The 16,895-nt window shown below is 40.4% G+C and overlaps 2 protein-coding genes across 4 annotated transcripts in view; one reads left to right on the top strand and one right to left on the bottom strand.

Moving 5' to 3' along the window:
* The window catches only part of mafga (v-maf avian musculoaponeurotic fibrosarcoma oncogene homolog Ga), a 59,061-nt gene extending 52,361 nt beyond the window's left edge, over positions 1-6,700 (top strand). For all 3 annotated transcript variants that reach the window (XM_069930048.1, XM_069930047.1, XM_069930046.1), the window contains 2 exons: positions 2,325-2,417; positions 6,372-6,700. In XM_069930048.1, coding sequence (XP_069786149.1) covers positions 2,325-2,417; positions 6,372-6,422 — 144 coding nt within the window. In that variant the 3' untranslated portion in view covers positions 6,423-6,700. The remainder of the gene's footprint in view (positions 1-2,324; positions 2,418-6,371) is intronic.
* Positions 6,122-16,895, bottom strand: part of LOC138759508 (transmembrane channel-like protein 6) — an 86,253-nt gene continuing 75,479 nt past the window's right edge. The window contains exon 22 of the mRNA XM_069930044.1: positions 6,122-6,394. The gene's annotated coding sequence lies outside the window, so the exon portion shown is untranslated. The remainder of the gene's footprint in view (positions 6,395-16,895) is intronic.

Raw genomic sequence — 16,895 nt, 5'->3', positions numbered from 1 at the left:
CTAGGAAGGCCGATTTAAAAATTTCTCACAGCCAAACAAGTGTAGAGCTCGTCGAAAGAACCAAAGACTTGTTGATCCAAACCAAGGCTTTTATTAGCAAAAGACCGGAGCTCTTCACAGGTGGCCGACCAGTCCGGAATGATCCGACCTGGCTAGGGACACAACCCTTTAAGGCCCAGACAATAGGTGTGGCTTAGCTCTCAGCCAATCGCTGTAAGCACAGTCTAGATACAGTAACTATATACACTATGTACATTGGTGATAGATCTGTACTATCACAACAAGTTATCAGTTTTTTTTTTGTTTCCATGAAGCCTGTGGACAGTTGGACAACCCCAACATTTTCCCAGAGCAACATCTTGACCAACAGTCCATTCTCTATTTACACAGGTTGTTGGTCAATTGGGTGTAATTGTGGTGCACAGGCTCATGGGCCGGAAGGGCCGTACTGTATGTCTACATTTTTTTAAAAATAAAGAAAAATGGTCAGGATTCCAGATTGTTGAATTCCAAAACTGCTTTTCATGACTTCACAAATCCAGAAATAAATCAAATGAAGTAAAGCATGAAAGTCTGCAGATACTGTGACTGAAGTAAGAACACACATTGCTGGAGGTAGGCCTTGATGAAGGGCTCAAACCCAAAATGTCAGTTATGCATTTTTATCTTTGCTGTATAAAGGACACTGTCTGACCTGCTGAGTTTCTCCAGCATCGTGATTTTTACAAAGCAAATTAAATATTTTTTTAATGTGCTGCTGCTATTGTAAAGGAATCCGTCCGGTAGCAAATATCCACACAGCAAACTCCTGCAATCACTAATGACCAGATAATCTGTTTTTAGTGCACTTAGTTGAGGAGCTGATCTTGAAGAATCCTCATCCTTTTCAAAATACAGTAAAACTCCCCTGTATCTGGTATGTCGGTGGATTGGTACATGTCAGATAAGCGGATTCTCCGGATGCTTGAGATTGTGTGTTGTGTGATTGGCGAATTGATTGGCTGGGGTGCCAATTTTAAAACTTCGTATTTTTTACCTATTATTTTCTGCAATTTTTTTAAAACCGGTTGCTAGAATTCGGAATAACAGGGATTTTACTGTACAGCTAATTATTACATTGCAATGGTACCTAATATTATATTGCATTCTCAAAATATACATTCAGTAATCCCCTTGCAAAGGCTGCATTGCATCATCAACTGGAAGAAATAGATGGCTTGCTTTGAATAGAGCAGAAGTCTTGCATCAGATTGGACTCCAGAACACAGTTTAAAAAAAAAAATAAATTAGAGATACAGCATGGAACTGGTCCTTCTGGCCCACGAGCCCATGCCATCCAATCCACGTGACAAAATAATCATTTAACCCCCATCAATCTTTGGAATGTGGCGGAAACCAGAATACCCAGAGGAAACCTACGTAGACATGGGTTGAATGTACAAACTCCTTTCAGATAGCACGGTAATAGAATTGCACTAACTGTTTAGTGCCAGCCCTTTTAAGAATGGAAGCGGTAGCCAAAATTATTGGCATGCCAGGTTGTACCATCTGGCAGTTGATAGCTTGTGAGTAAAACATGAAAGTCTGTGGACACCGTGATTGAAGTAAAATCACAATACTGGAGGAACTCAGCAGGTCAAACTGTGTACTTTATCTAGCAAAGATGAAGATGCAGAACCAATATTTCAGGCTTGAGACCTTCATCAAGATGTGAGCGAAATGTAGGCAGGCACCTGAACAAAAATGGTGGGGGAGGGGAAGGGACAGGGGGAGGAGCACAATCCTCAAGGCAGGAGGAATCTCCTCTTCCTTCATAGAATAAACCACCCAATATTGGGAGAGATACTGAGAAGATTGAGAAGTGCCTTGACAGCTACGGTTATATAAAAAAAAAGGGGTTTGCAGGATGCCAGAGTAATTTGGCAATCAGCCCTCCGAAGGTTTTCCTCGTCTATTTTTATCAATATGACATAAAGCTCAGGAAGAAAATATTTTTCCTCCCAAGTGTATCATCCATGCTGTTGGCAATCAGCATCCAGGGCAGGGCTGCAGGGAATTATGCTAATCTGAAGACTAGCCTTGCAGTCCCGAACCTGCACCTCCATCTCAAGTCTCCTCCAGTGAAAGTCTCTGAATTTCCAGCAGCTTTAACAGTGGTGCCGAGAAGGGTAGAGACGCCAGAGGAAGACACCCTGGACAGGACAAGGTTTAATTTGGCATGCATGGAATGATCTGATCCAAGTATGGATGGTCGATTTGGCAAATCCATCACGGATGGATGCCTGTGTCGATGACATGTTTACATCACCCTGTTTTGTTTTCAGGCTTTAGCGCAGCTGGAAGGTGAGAGGAAGCTTGTTGTTGCAGTGCAGGGACTGACTGTAGTCATGGAGCTGAGTGGAGACAGAATGATTGAAGTAAGTCACTGTTATTGCTTGGCTTTGCTGCGAAGGAGTGGGATGTTGTTCTTTGCGATTGCTCATAGTCTTATCAATAGCCTGATTCAGTGAGCGCCAGGAAATCGGACTTCATTAAATTTCTGGAACCCTCTTGCTCAATCATTGACTTGAATATTCATTTCAGAATCTTAACTTAGTTGCATGCTGTATTAATGTGTCTAGCCAGTATATGCACACCTAATCAGCATTAAAAATCAAATGGGGAATAAATACATTTCATAATGCATCCAGTATTATTTATAATTATGGAATAATATAATTCTATTCAACCCAAGAACAAGTGACACAAAACCATCGAGCTCAGACTGCAATCAATAAAGATGGTTGAGGAATGTTTCAAATTGTATGCAAAACAGATGGGACTTGGAAATGAATAAATGTATTCCATTGGAAAAAAATAACATATAATTTAAAAAATAAAGTCACAATGTTTGAACAAATTTGGGAACCGTACATGGAATATATCAGAGAGAGCATGCCTAGGACCTCCAACCCCTAAAATGAGAATTAAAATGATGACGAAATGACTAGATTTAGTGTGTAATAAATAGATGACACATTTTTCTTGTTTATTTTCCTTTGTGTGAAAGTATTGTTTATGGTTTTATTGTATTGTATATGTTGAATATTTATGGGTTTTGGAGGGGAGTGGGTAGAGGGAAGGGAGGGAAAGGGGGGGGAAAAAAGGCAAGAAAAAATCACTGTGTAAATTTAGTGAGATACGTTTGTACATAGTTTGGTTGATATGGTTCACAGTGTGAAAAATAAAAAAATTATAAATAAAAAAAATATTCAGTTCAGCATACTTAAAAAAAAATTGTATGCAAACCAGCACGATGCATTAGCCCAGGTGCAAAGATTTAGATGTGTTTATGTTTCCTGATTGTTGAAGAATTAAAGGACTTTACAAAATTTAAGGTTGTAGAAAAAATGAAAAAATTAGTCAGCTTGTGTGTACAGTTTGGTTGAAGGCTAAACACAATATGACATAGTGGCAGTGGTAATGGTCTGGCAGGCTCTTAGCTCCAGGTTCAATGCATCTTTCAAAATTCTCTTTGTGAGTTCATGGGGTTCTCCAGCTGCCGACTTATTCGGTGATTTTTAGAACCGCTAATGGTCGAACCTGCAGTGGCTGCACTGAATTTCATCAGCATGATGTCCTAGAACAGGGTAGCCAAACTTTTTTTTGTTGTGTGGGCCACATATACAAAAATAGGAGTCGCAGGCCAAACAATATTAAGTCTGGCAGTTTTACACTGCAAGAAAAAAAAGGTGTTTTTAAGACCAGAAAACCCCTGTTCCATCAAAACTTCATTTTCTATCAAAATAACCATACAATACTGCTGAATAGTTTGGCTGATGACGTTACAGTAGTTTACTGTTGTGTTCACACATTACACTAGATATTTCTGTATCTGCTGCTTTTTAAATTTAATATAAAGCTCTTATTCAAAAAAAGTGCAAAATGAAAAGCTGGGTGCAAAATAAGAACAGGAGAAAAGGACAAAGCCTTCTCCAACATTCCTCCACAACTCTCAGTGAATACCGTTCATGGCCCAAGTGTCCACCTTAATTATTATGGTGTAAATCTGTTGATAGGGTATTAAAGTTAACAGATTCCTTGCAAATTAACCAAACACACTTCCCCATGACTTCTGTGGAAAAAGTATTCATTTTCCCACCATGTCTGAAATTTTCAGCCCTCCCTTGCTATTTTCCATCTTTTTAGTTCCTCCATGTTTAATCAACTGAGGTAAACCTCTTAACTGATGTTCATCGATGATTAACATTTCAATGTTCGGTATAGTCGTTGTTCCAAATGGCAGTGACATCTGGTGCTGAAACTAAGAACTGCAATGAACAAACAATGAAATTTATTGTTAGAGACATTATTCTAACAGGTTATATTCTATTTTATTTTTAAAATTCACCCTTAAAAATGAGCAACGGGCCGCAGGTGGCCCAGGGCACCCCTGTCAGAGTCACGGAGCATTGAATAGGCTTTAGGCCCATCGATTCAGCACACAACCATTGACACCATGTATATTCTCCACATTCCAATGAACTATAACTCCCTCCCGAGATTCTTCCACTCATCGACATGTTAAGGATCATTTAAATTTTATTCCCCAAAGCAGTCACTCTCATGCTGCTCTTGTTTGTACTAAATATTTTTTCATTGCAACTTTACACCAGACGTTAACATTTTTTTCAGCTAGGTCCCCCCACCCACCCCCGACCCAATCCATTGCTCAAAGTTTATGGGCCCCATTCCTTGTGAAGCACTCAAGTTTTGGTTTCTTCTGCATAAAAAGTTAGGTAAAAACCAAGGCTTTCACTAAAATGTGTTGTGGCCTTAGGAGGGCTCTCAGGGCCCCTGCTGAGAATGGCTGCTTGACATTGTGAAATTGGGCTCCTGTACATCGACTTTATACGGATGTATGAATGTTGAGGTTCACCATTAAGACTGCTTGCAGAACAACCCTTCTCACTGCATAATGCAGGGGTGTCAAACTCCAATTCACAGAGGGCCAAAATTTAAAAACTTGGACTAAATCGTGGGCCAAACTAAATATTTATTGAAAATTTTCAACAACATTTGCATGTTTTCTCTTCTTTCAACATGTGTAATGTTAAACTTTTTCTTATTAAAATAAATGTTTAATAATAGTTTTGGTTAAACTCTTTCCAGAAGAAGCATTAACAAATGAGAAATAAAATATTCAATAAATAATATTTCTCTCTAGCCTTTAAGCTCCTTTTAAATGTTTTTTTTTTCACAAGCCAACAAGTCAAAAAAATAACAACTTGCTTCAATGACAAACAGGTTTGTCTTTTAAAATGATGAACATATAGTCTGTCTCCCACCTGTCTTGAAAGGTCCTGTTTTCTGTCTTTCGTTTGGCCATTTTTCATAAGGGGTTTATTACATGTGAGTTAGGCGACAGGTCGCAGATACTAATGAAAGTAAAGAGAGGAGGTGGGGGCGATTAGCGGGCTGACGGGCCGGCGCCAACGGATTTGCAAAGCATTGTGGGATTTGTAGTATTAGCTGTGCATGCGCTATACTGGCGCGGCGGCCAGCGGGCCAGCTCTAATACATATTTGATATGATCTTGCGGGCCAAATATAATTATATTATGGGCCAAATATGGCTCACGGGCCTGAGTTTGACATGTGGGGTATAATGTGACAAATGTTATGGCCAATTATCATAGCAATCTGCAAACCTTTGGGATGTTGAGTACCTGAGTAAATCCATGTAATCAGAAAGAGAACATGCAATTGTGATCAGGAGTGACCCTAGTTCACTGCAGCTGTGAGTCAACAGCTCTGCTTGCTGGACCACCTTAAGAGTTTATTTTGGCATTTTATTTTTTTCCTCTGGTGGTTGTTTCGATCCTCATTCTCTTAACGTCTGTGGATTTGTAGTGTGTCGTATGACATTTTTTAAATTGTCATGAAGTGTAACCTTTAACCTGATCCATGTTGTCTTGTAGCTATGAAATAAAGACATTAAAACCATTTTCTTGGGAAGAATTGATTATTTAACAATGCCAATTAGGAACAATGAAATAACTAACTGTATAAATCACTAAAGAGCATTCAGAATTATAAATTCTCAAACTTCTAAAAATTCTCAAACATAAATAATACAGAAAATATATTTAATTTCATTTCTGTTACGGCAACTTTGCTTTACATTTGTACAAAAAAAGTCTTTTTATATTTTAGATTCTAGGTCTGCTGATGGAGATGCTCTGAATCAATCACTGATTTTTAAAAAATCTTTTCAGATCCTGGCAGATAATCCTGTCATTATGCCATGTTCGGTTTTTGCGCATCTTGTGGGATACTTGTTGAGAGTGTAGAATGTTGAAGTGTTTCACTCTGTCTCTCGATTTCTTTTAGACCATTACCAATGGAGAAGTTACCTTGAAGAAAATTAGCAAAAGAATTTAAAGTACAGACACTGGATCAGAAATGGTCTGCACTGCATAGTTTTTAAAATGACAGCAATCACTTTAGACTTGTAGATACGAACAGATTGTTACTAATTCTGTCCAAATCTTTGACATCATCTGTCTGTGTTAAGTATGTAATAAAACATGTCAGATCACAAAGGTTTCTGCTCTCTCTCAAATAATTTGAATAGATGCTTAGAAAGAAAAATATCCTCTCTGTAATTATTTGATTTGTGTAAAGTGAATAATAATTGCCTTAAAGCCTTATAAAAGAGTTTAGCCAGATACTGATTTTAATACAAAGTACTGAAATAAAAACAGAATATTGGCATGAAGCATTGACGCTGTAAAGAGTCTACTTAACCTTCTGAGTACAAAACTCTTGTTTGTAAAGATGAGTTTAGTGGCTCATTCGAATTCCTCAGAAGGTTTGAAAACAATCCGCTAAAGATATAACCAGTTCCTCCCTTTCCTCGCTATTAATGTGAAATGGTCTTCATGACTGTTCTTTGCTTTTTAAGGCAGGGCAACAAGTTGAATTTGTATGGCACCTTGAATTCAAGAAACATTCCAGGAAGAACACGGGGATCAAAAATTGAGGAGGGGGAGGACATTTGAGGGAAGGGAAAAGGAGATGGGTATGAGGAATGTGGAGCAAGTTCTTGGGAAGAAATGCAGGAGTTTTGATTTGTGGGAGAGCGAGGGAAGAAGATTGCTGAGATCATAATATGTGGAAGAGTATAAAACTGGAGGAATGCTTGGTGGCAGTTTGAAACATGAACTTTCATAGACAAAATGAAAGTTTCATGTACAGTAACTGGATGAGAAGAAATTGATAAAAATCAAAAATGGATTGATGGGCTCCATCATGGAGCAGGGTATGAACAAGCAGCTATTTTGGAATTCATGGAGGAACTATAAACACTGAATACTCTGGTTGAGAAGTAACACAAGTTTGTACCGGTATAATGATTCTTCCAGCAGTAGTGATGCTTCTACAAGTCTGTAGAAAGGCACTGGTGTGGAAGAGAGTTTTGGGGCAGAAATTAATTAGAGGGCAAAAGGAACCCAAGATTCCAATTCTTGCTTTACAACTGGGCCATTTGGGAATTCAGTCAACAAGAAGAATGATTTGTGATTGCACGGGGGTAATGGTTCAGCATACGTCAGGAGGAATTGATCCAAAAGTCAGATAAAGATGAAGCATTCACAATAAAGGGGTAGGGAGCTGAACTGTTTAATGACTAGCCATGACCAAACCCGAAGCAACTGCCTTCAACTTGTGCTGCCAGGAGATAGTCACGAACATGAGTATGAAAATGGGTCCGGAGGTGCTTGATATTCGGAGCTTTATAGTTGCAAACAGAGAAATTTTAGAGTCAGGTACACTAGCAATGACGCAGGTCCAGAATTCTCTCTGAAGGAAGAGATTTGAGGGGGGGAGAAAAGAAAAATTTTCACAAAATGGGACTGTGAAATGTATGGCAAAATTACAAATTCCACTGTTGGCTATTGTCAAGTTTGTTGTCATCTGATAATAAACTGACAAAACAGTGTTCATCCGGTGCGAGTAGGCAGATGTACCACCAGACGTAACACACATACCGACAAACAATACATATGCAGGGCAAGCAGTTCATCTATGCTGTTTTGTGAATATTTTCATCTAAATATTGTTTCATGAATATGAGAGTCTTGGAGGGTTAGTGTGAGCAGTTCTTTTGGTCGTTCTGCGTTCTCACTGCCCGTGGGGAAAAAGCTGTTCGTCAGTCTGGTGGTGGTGGCTCTGACACTCCTGCATCTCTTTCCCGATGGGAGCAGCTGAAAGGTGCAGGGTAGAAAGGGTCTTCAAAGATTTTGCATGCCCTCTTCAGACACCGATCCTGGTAGATCACGTCAAGGGGGGAGAAAGGACAACTCCAATGATCCTCTCTGCCACTTGTGGTCTTGTAGGAATGGGACCAGAGAGTCAAATCTCAAGGAAGCTAAATTGCAAAGGAGAGACATTGAAGGAGAATCCAGCAATCAACAGTGTGAAATGCTGCAAAGAGAAGGGCAATATTATGGTAGGCAGTTTTTAAAGTGTTCATAATCTCGTGTTGCTCCATAGGTCTGAGGTCCTCCCTGCAGTAGTCGGCAGTCTATTTTAAAGCCAGTCGCTTATGCAACTAGCATTCATCATATTTTCCATCTCCCGCATGCAAATTCTGGAGTGGACTTCAGGGATTGCTCAATACTGATTACGCAGGCGTGGTTGAGAGCAGCTCATTATGTGTGAAAGATTATGACATTCGGGCCATTTCTCGAAATGAGTGGATGCCTTACTCTGTCAGTCAGAGAATTTGCAGGTCTCCAGCTACAAAATCTACTTTTAATTTCATCTTTGCATCCTTTCAAACTTGCCTCCAGCTCCCTTTGGAAGACTCACCTGCGATTGATGTCACAGTGAAATATCCTGTGCTTGCAGAAGAAATAGGAGCAGAGGTCTGCCACTTGTCCCCATGGATCTGCTCTACCAATCAATAAGATCATGGCTGATCAGCCCATGAACTCATCGGCCTTTTCCTTATAACCCTTAGGACACAAAATAGGAGCAGGAGTTGGCCATCCGGCATGTCGAGCCCGCTCTGCCATTCAACGAGATCATGGCTGATCTAATGATATGTCTTTTCCCTATATCCCTTAATTATTTTATAATGTAAAAATCGATCCCACCTTGCAGTCCTGAAATCCACTCCAGAATTTGCATATGTCCAAGAGATGGAATATTTGAACATGAGTAGCAGAAGCTACTGCTTTTAAAAGAGACTGCCATCTGCTGCAAGGAGGACTTTGGGACCGCAGATCTTAAATATATTTACTGAGGTCGTTTCCACTGCTTCATTGGACAGAAAATTCTCTAATTTCACCACCTTCTAAGAAAAGCAGTTCCTCTTCATCTCTGTCCTAAATCTACTACCCTGAATCTTGAGGCTATGTCCCCTTGTTCTCATCTCCTCCACCAATGGAAACAACTATTTACCTCTATCATAATTTTGTTCTATAAGATCACCTCTCATTCTTCTAAATTTCAGTGAGTACAGTCCCAGATGACTCTATCTGTCTTCATAGGCTAACCCCTTCATTCCTAGAATCAACCTAGTGAACCTCGTCTACACCACCTCCAAAGCCAAGTAAGGAGACCAGAAATGCACGCAGTACTCCAGATGTGGCCTCACCAGTACCTTGTACAGTTGCACAATAACCTTCCTGCTCTTAATTTCAGTTGCTCAAGCAATAAATCTCCAAGTTTCTCAAATATGCAAGGTCTTCAATACATTGGATGAGGCTGCCCTTACTGCTTCCTTAGGCAGAGAATTCCATTGATTCACAATGCTCTGTAGTGAGGAAGCAGTTTCTCCTTATCACTATCTGAAATTGACTCCACTGAATCTTGAGGCTCTGTCCCTGAGTTTTCTGTGTGAGAAAGATTTCTTTTAATTTCCCTGAGATGGAGTGATTGGACAGATACCAAGTGGCTGTTTCCTCTGGCTGTACAGTCTCAGACCAGCAGGCACAGAATCAGGCTTGATGAAGGGAAATTTCTTGACTTAGATTGCAGTCATGTGCATCAAGGTGCAGAGAAAGGCTTTGTTTTGACTCCTATCCAGATGTCAACTTTTCACCAGTATCTTCTACCTGATGGAGGGGGTGGGGTGTGGAGAGATGATGGAAAATTATGGTGTTGTCCCTCACAGAGGGCTGTGTACACTAAAATATGATTGTAAAATTTTTGCACATTAGGGAATCTTGCCTTATGAAGGCCAAGGTGGAAACATGGATGGGGTGGATTGTGTTGAACAATGAATCAGGCTAGAAAACCCCTATTAGTAATCACTGTTTACCATGTTCTGGTGTTCCATGGCTTTGTTTCAGAAAGAAAAAGGCAAAATTCATTGTTTTCTCTCTCTCTCTCTCTCTCAATTGCTTAAATCTTCCCTCAACTCCTTCTCCAACATGAGATATCTAATTACTAACTTTTCACAAATAGGATGTATTATTCTTGTTAAATATTGTGGAATGCACTTTTTAATAGAGTTGAAAATTACACATGGTGATGTTTAACTAAAATCTTGTACAAATTTAATATCACTTCCTTTTGCATTCTATATCCCTGCTCACCCATTACCCTGATGACCTGTTTCTCCAGCCCTCCCCGCCCCCCCCCCCCCCAAAAAAATCCTATGGTTTTTGTTCCTGGCTCGGTAAAGGGATCTTTAATCCAATCTATAATTGTGTGTGTGTTTGAAGATGCATTATGCGTGTGTAAACGTACTTGATGAGAAGAGGGCAGTGGATGTTGTCTACATGGACTTGATTTGAATGTGTGACTGTGCTACATTGATGTTAATTTGCTCAATAGTTTAGCTCTCAAATGGTAACCACTCCATATCTGGAGGCAAGTTCTGCTAAAATCTAAAATAAAAGAGGTGCTGCAAATCTGTCGGGGACCTTGCGAGGATAACACTCGGGGAACGTGAACTGAGCTTCTCTCTTTTCAAACCCTGACCTGCTGAGTATTTCCAGCATTCTCTGTTTGGCTTCAGCATGTATGAAATTCCATGTATCTGTACATAGCTGTAATTATGTAGTTAAAAGAGGAAAGTTGCAGAAGCTGAGATTGTCGTGCCATGCACAAAAGTACTGGAGAAGCTCAACAGGTCACACAGCATCCATAATAACCATCATTTTGGGGGACTGGGTCCTTCGTTAAGGAATGAGCAAAAAGTAGGAAGGGGCCTTAATAAAAAGAAGGGGAGGTTGATAGAAAGGGCAGAGGGAGGAGCAGAGGTCAACAAGCTAAGAGGTCATGGGTGGATATGGGTCAGAGGGCAGAAGAAAAAAAAGGTGAGGTGATAGGGGAGGAAAGAAAATGGAATGGGGTGAAAAGGTGGTGAGGGAGAGGGAAGGGGAGTGGTCTAACGGAAACTGGAGAAGTCTATGTTAATGCCATCTGCTTTGAGAGTGCCTGGATGGAATATTGGATTTTTAAAAAATTTTATATTTAGAAGTAGTTTTTAATTTAAATTTTAAATTTAGACGTACAGCATGGTAACAGGTCATTTCAGCCCACAAGTCCATACTGCCCAATTTAGAATGGTGGGAGGAATGGGGGGGGGGGGGGAACTCATGTGAAGAATTATCGTGCCACCCCTTGGCACTTCAACAGGAAAACAGGACCCACCTCCTCACTATAAAAGGCACCTTTGTTCTTTTGTTAGGATGTTACCTCCATAATGACCCAAAGTATTGACTTAAGATAGCAAAGATGCATAACCAGCGTTTTGGGCTCGAGTCCTTCATCAAGGTTTGAACAAAATGTAGTAGACAGGTGCTCTTTTCTCATACCTTGATAAGGGGCTCAAGTCTCAATTGTTGGGAACACAGCTTTATCTTTGCCACTGTTTGACCTGCTGAGTTCCTCCAGCATTGTGTTTTTGCTTCAGTCACGGTATCTTCAGACTTCTGTGCTTTACTCCCAAACGTCAGCTGGCCATTTCCCTCCATTGCTGAGTGCCTCCAGTTTGCTGAGAGATTCCAGGATCTGTGGGTTGGGACACAGGCGGCACGATAATGCAGCTATCTCCCCTCCCCCAGTACCAGGGACTCTAGCTCAATCTTCACCTCCGATTTTGATTCTGGGCAGTTTACAAATTTGTTCTTGTGTGTTTCCTCCAGGTGATCTGACTTCCTGTCACATTCCAAAGACACTGGTAGGGGAATTGAATACCTGTCAATTACCACTTGATCAATAATAAAAAGAATCAAAGAGAAATTAATGGGGATGGTGGTGGAAGTTGAAACATTGGGGGCACAGATGAAAAATACAGGGTTATGGGCTAAAGAGGGTTTAGTACTTTTTTTTAAAGGAAGGAATATATGGGTCGGCACAACATTGTGGGTCAAAGGGCCTGTGCTGTATTGTTCTATATGTAAGGAGAATAAATTACAGGCTACAAGGAAATAGGGAGGAAGAGGGAAATCAAAGTCAATAATTCTGAGATGCTGGAATCAGGATGCATCTGTGGAAAGAGGAACAGAGAAAAGATTTCAAGTCAAAGACCATTGTTCCCACAAAGTTTCTTCCACCTGAACCTCTTTCCACAGATGCTGCCAGTCCGGTTAAGCATTTCCAGTGTTTTCTGTTTTATTTCAGAGTGGAAATCACATTGCTTCCTTGGGAGCTGAATAGCCCTCTTCTTTGTTGTTAAAAGTAACATTTTCTGTTCGTATGCCATTCCTGGTAAGTATCATCGCTGCAGTCCATCACACAGGAGACCCTAATGGTTCCCAGCCCTGTCAGTTTACAAACTGTGGGGAGCAAATTAACTCCCATAATAAAACATGAAAGTCAGCGGACACCCTGATTTGAAGCAAAAGCACAATGCTGGAGAAACTCAACACGTCAGACAGACTGTATAGCGAAAAGATACAGATGCATAACCAACATTTCAGGCTTGAGCCCTTCATCAAAGTGTGAGCAAAATAGATCATGCAAAAGTGTAACATGAAATGTGACCAAATTAACATCCACTTTCTTTTGGGCAACACAGATGGTCACCAAGAAGTGGTGAATATGGATCCCGTCTGTGTCGAGTTTGCACGTTCTTTCTGTGGTCTCATGATTTTCCTCTGAATGCTTCTGTTTGCTCCCACATCCTGAAGACCTCCAGGTTAGAAGGTTAATTGGTCGTTGGAAATTGTAGATGGGTGCAGGAGAATGGGGGTGGGGTTTGACAAAGCTAAGAGTGCTGGTTACAAGAAAGTAAGTGGAGGAATGGTATTGATGGGAATATCTTGGGCTGAATGGCTGTGTTGTAGGAGAATGTGAATCAAGAAAAGTGATCGTGAATAATTTCAGGCTGTGCACCAAATGATTTTAGCTTCTCTGAAAATTTATTTCATTGATTCCCTTTAAGGTGTGATTTTGTTTTTTTGGAAAACCTCTTAAATGAGTGTCAACAGTGAATTTACTGTTATTTCTGGAGAGCTATGAAGATTTCTGCAAAGTTCATCTTGCTCAAATCAAAGCCAAGGTCAAGATGCGAAAAAGTTCTCTGCAAGCAACAAGTCCAGAGACTCCTTGATTTGGTTTTATGACGTCACTGTACTTTTGTCACCGGTAAGTGATTATACCCTTGCCATGGGGCTCTTTGTGCATTTGTGTCCTAAAATGAGTGTTCAGAAACATTTGTTGATTGACAGTGAACAAGAACTTTGAAATCAAGAAAACATTGGTCAATTTATTTAGCAGTTCAAAGTTGCACCAAGTCCCCACCACTTATATCCACAAAGCGATATGAGTATTCTCTGCCAGTGTGGATTTATTCAGGGAGAACTTCCCCATTCATTTCACTGGAAATTTTATACTCCCTCTTTGCTTCATGGTTTCCCTGATAAATGTTAGGGTTATCACACAACTAGTGAGCATTAATTAAAATTGATCAATCTATATCATTCTGTACTGAGCAGACCCTTACTTTCACACTCTTAACCACAACTTTGTTGCCTGACTTCCCCGGTAAGAACGGGGCTTGTTCAGGTTGCCGCCAAGATCAGGTGATAGGCCAGGCATCCTGTGTTCTTGTCCATTGACCAGTTTTATTGTTTATTCGGAATCTGGGTATTGCTGGCAAAGACATCATTTAATGCTCATCCCATATTGTGCTTGCACCTGAGTTACCTTCTTGATCTCTTGCTGTTCTTCTTGCGAAGGTGCTCCCATGGTGCTGTTGGGTCAGTGCTTCCAGAGTTTAGACCCCAAAATGATGAAGGACCAGCAATCTCTATCCCATTCACATGAGAAGATTTACTAGGGTGATACCAGGAATGAAAGGGTTTATCAAGATAGACAAAGACAACAAAAAATGCTTTAGAGTTTGCATTTCGAAGGAGAAACTGAAAACCTTTCTAACAAGGAATTTGTATGCACTACTGGTTTAGGGAAAACTGAACTGCCCAAGGCATTGTTAACCCCTGATCTAGTCCTGCCATCTTTGTCCTTCCAGCACTTCACTCCTTTTTGAAAACACAACCATACATCTGCAACATGATCATGGCAAAAGCAACTAGATTTCTGCCTTGGCATCCCACTTTATCTGAGGAAAATAAAAATGACAAAAGAGATGATGTGGGTCTGAGAAATAACTTCAAGTTGTCTGAGAAGCCTAAAGTGATGGGAACACATTCTTGCTCCCAGATACAGTAAAACTTCCCACTGTCCGGCAACTAAGGGGATTAGTAGATGCCAAGTGAAATTTCCGGTTGCTTGAGCCTGAGTGTTGCGTGATTGGAGAGCCAACAATGAATGTCTGTACCTTTTATCTTTTTATTTATCACATTTTTTTTTGCTGATTGCTTGAGGTGGCTGGTTGCTTTAATTCTAGATACAAGGAATACTAGTGTCAGGAGGGTGGCAAGGAAGTGGACAGGTCAGCAAGAAACCATAGCATGGTGCACAACATCACGTGAATAGAAGTCCAGTATTATAAAGAAAATGGAGTTGCTCATCACACAGGTTGCCTGTAAATGTTCCAGTCAGTACAGGCTGTGAAACGATTGAACAATAGGGGAAGGACAGTGGATCAGATTCATCAACCCAGCTCAGAGACAATGCATCATCAAACTGGAATTGAACTTGGATAGCCTTAAAGCTTTGATAACAGATTGGCAAACAACATGAACTTCACCCTGCACTACTACAATGAATGAACAATTAGTGAATGAAGAAGCAACTCTATTGCAGGGGATCAGGGAAGATTTGGGCATCAACTGCACACGGGATGATCACGAAGCTTCTGACATTGCAGTCAGTGGATTATTTTGGAATAAAGGAGATGATGAGGCAATGTCCCAATTAAGTGATGATTAAATCGCATGAGGACCTGCTGCATTTCAAGAGCAGTAACTTTCCGATCTTTATCACAGCCATCGGTTATTTGCATACTCCACAGAGCCAGCAATTCAGATGGAAAGTCCCAAGCCAACTTGGTGTGTGGCCACAAACAAAATTGCAAAGAATCCAACAATTAAATAGTCCTATGATTAGATTTCCAAACTCCATTTTGGATGCAGAATTTTCAGACGAAGCGGGAGATGGATAATTCTGAATGGTCAAATGATCCAGAACTTGGAACAAATGCAACAGACCAGAGTCAAAAGAAAATGAATGGTGAAAGATGGCAGTGATGCTCTGGCATATGTAACTCAGTCTGATCTGAGAAGATAATGAACTTCAATGACGCTGTAAAGGGCATAACATCTATCCGTATCAAAGAAATTTTGATGAACAAGCAAAATCAAATGTTCTTTGTATTATTAATATTTTCTCATATATTTGATGAGTATTCATTTCTAATGTTTCATTGGGCTAATAAATGATTTAAAGATCAGCACACAATTCTTCATTGTGACATTTTAACAACTTTAACAATAGAATTACAGGCTTCGTGAACTTCAGTTTAATCAACAGAGAACTCATTGTCCTGATGTAATTCGAGGATAGGATCACTTTGGTTAAGATATTCCATTCAATACCTCTTTTCCCAACTTGGGCCAATTCAGCAATCGGACATTCCTTGCAGTATGTCAGACTTGAAACAAAGGTGTGGTTCAGAGATGGGACGATAACATAGCCACCTCATTCTCCTTGAGTGAAATTCTGCACCTGGAGCTCAGTGATTGATAAACAGGCCCTTGAATCCAGCGACAAAACCACACGTGCTGGACTGTATTTTTGGCAGAGCATGCCTTTTCAAGTTGACGCGGGGAGAAGGGAAAATAACGTCATGAGCACAGCGTTATTACAGCGCCAGTGACCAGGTTTGAATCTGTCATTGTCTGTAAGGAGGTTGTTTGTTCTTCCCGTGTCTGTGGGGGTTTCCTTCCACATTCCAAGACTTATGGGGTTAGTAGGTTAATTGGTCACATGGGTACATTTGAGCAGTACGTGCTCGTGGGCCAGGAGGACCTATTACCATGCTGTATCTCTATAAGATTAATTTAAAAATTCAATGTCACGTAAATTGTCGGATTGGCACCTCTTCATAAAGACCAAAAGATTATTGAACTCTGGTGACTCTTGAAAGAACATCTAAATAATGGCTGGGTAGTTATTATTGAGAGGTACATGCAAGTAAGCCATTTGTCTTCTCTCATAGAATCTCTTTCACATTCACATCCCTGGTCTCTGTTTCTCCTGTGGGATCAGTGGACGGGAGATTGGCAGAAAAAGATGCTGGATCAGCCAGCGACTTATTAAATGTCAGAGCAAGCTGAGATCATTACTGGACCCATTTTTATTTTTTTAAAAATTTAGACCTACAGCATGGTAACAGGACCCATGAGTCCATGCCGCCCAATTTACACCCAATTAACCGACACCCCCGGGTATATTTCAAATAGTGGGAGGAAACCAGAGCCCCTGGGGAAA

This window comes from Narcine bancroftii, chromosome 3 (genome assembly GCF_036971445.1).
Source record: "Narcine bancroftii isolate sNarBan1 chromosome 3, sNarBan1.hap1, whole genome shotgun sequence".
NCBI classification, from domain to species: domain Eukaryota; kingdom Metazoa; phylum Chordata; class Chondrichthyes; order Torpediniformes; family Narcinidae; genus Narcine; species Narcine bancroftii.
This window is presented reverse-complemented; position numbering and strand designations above follow the sequence as displayed.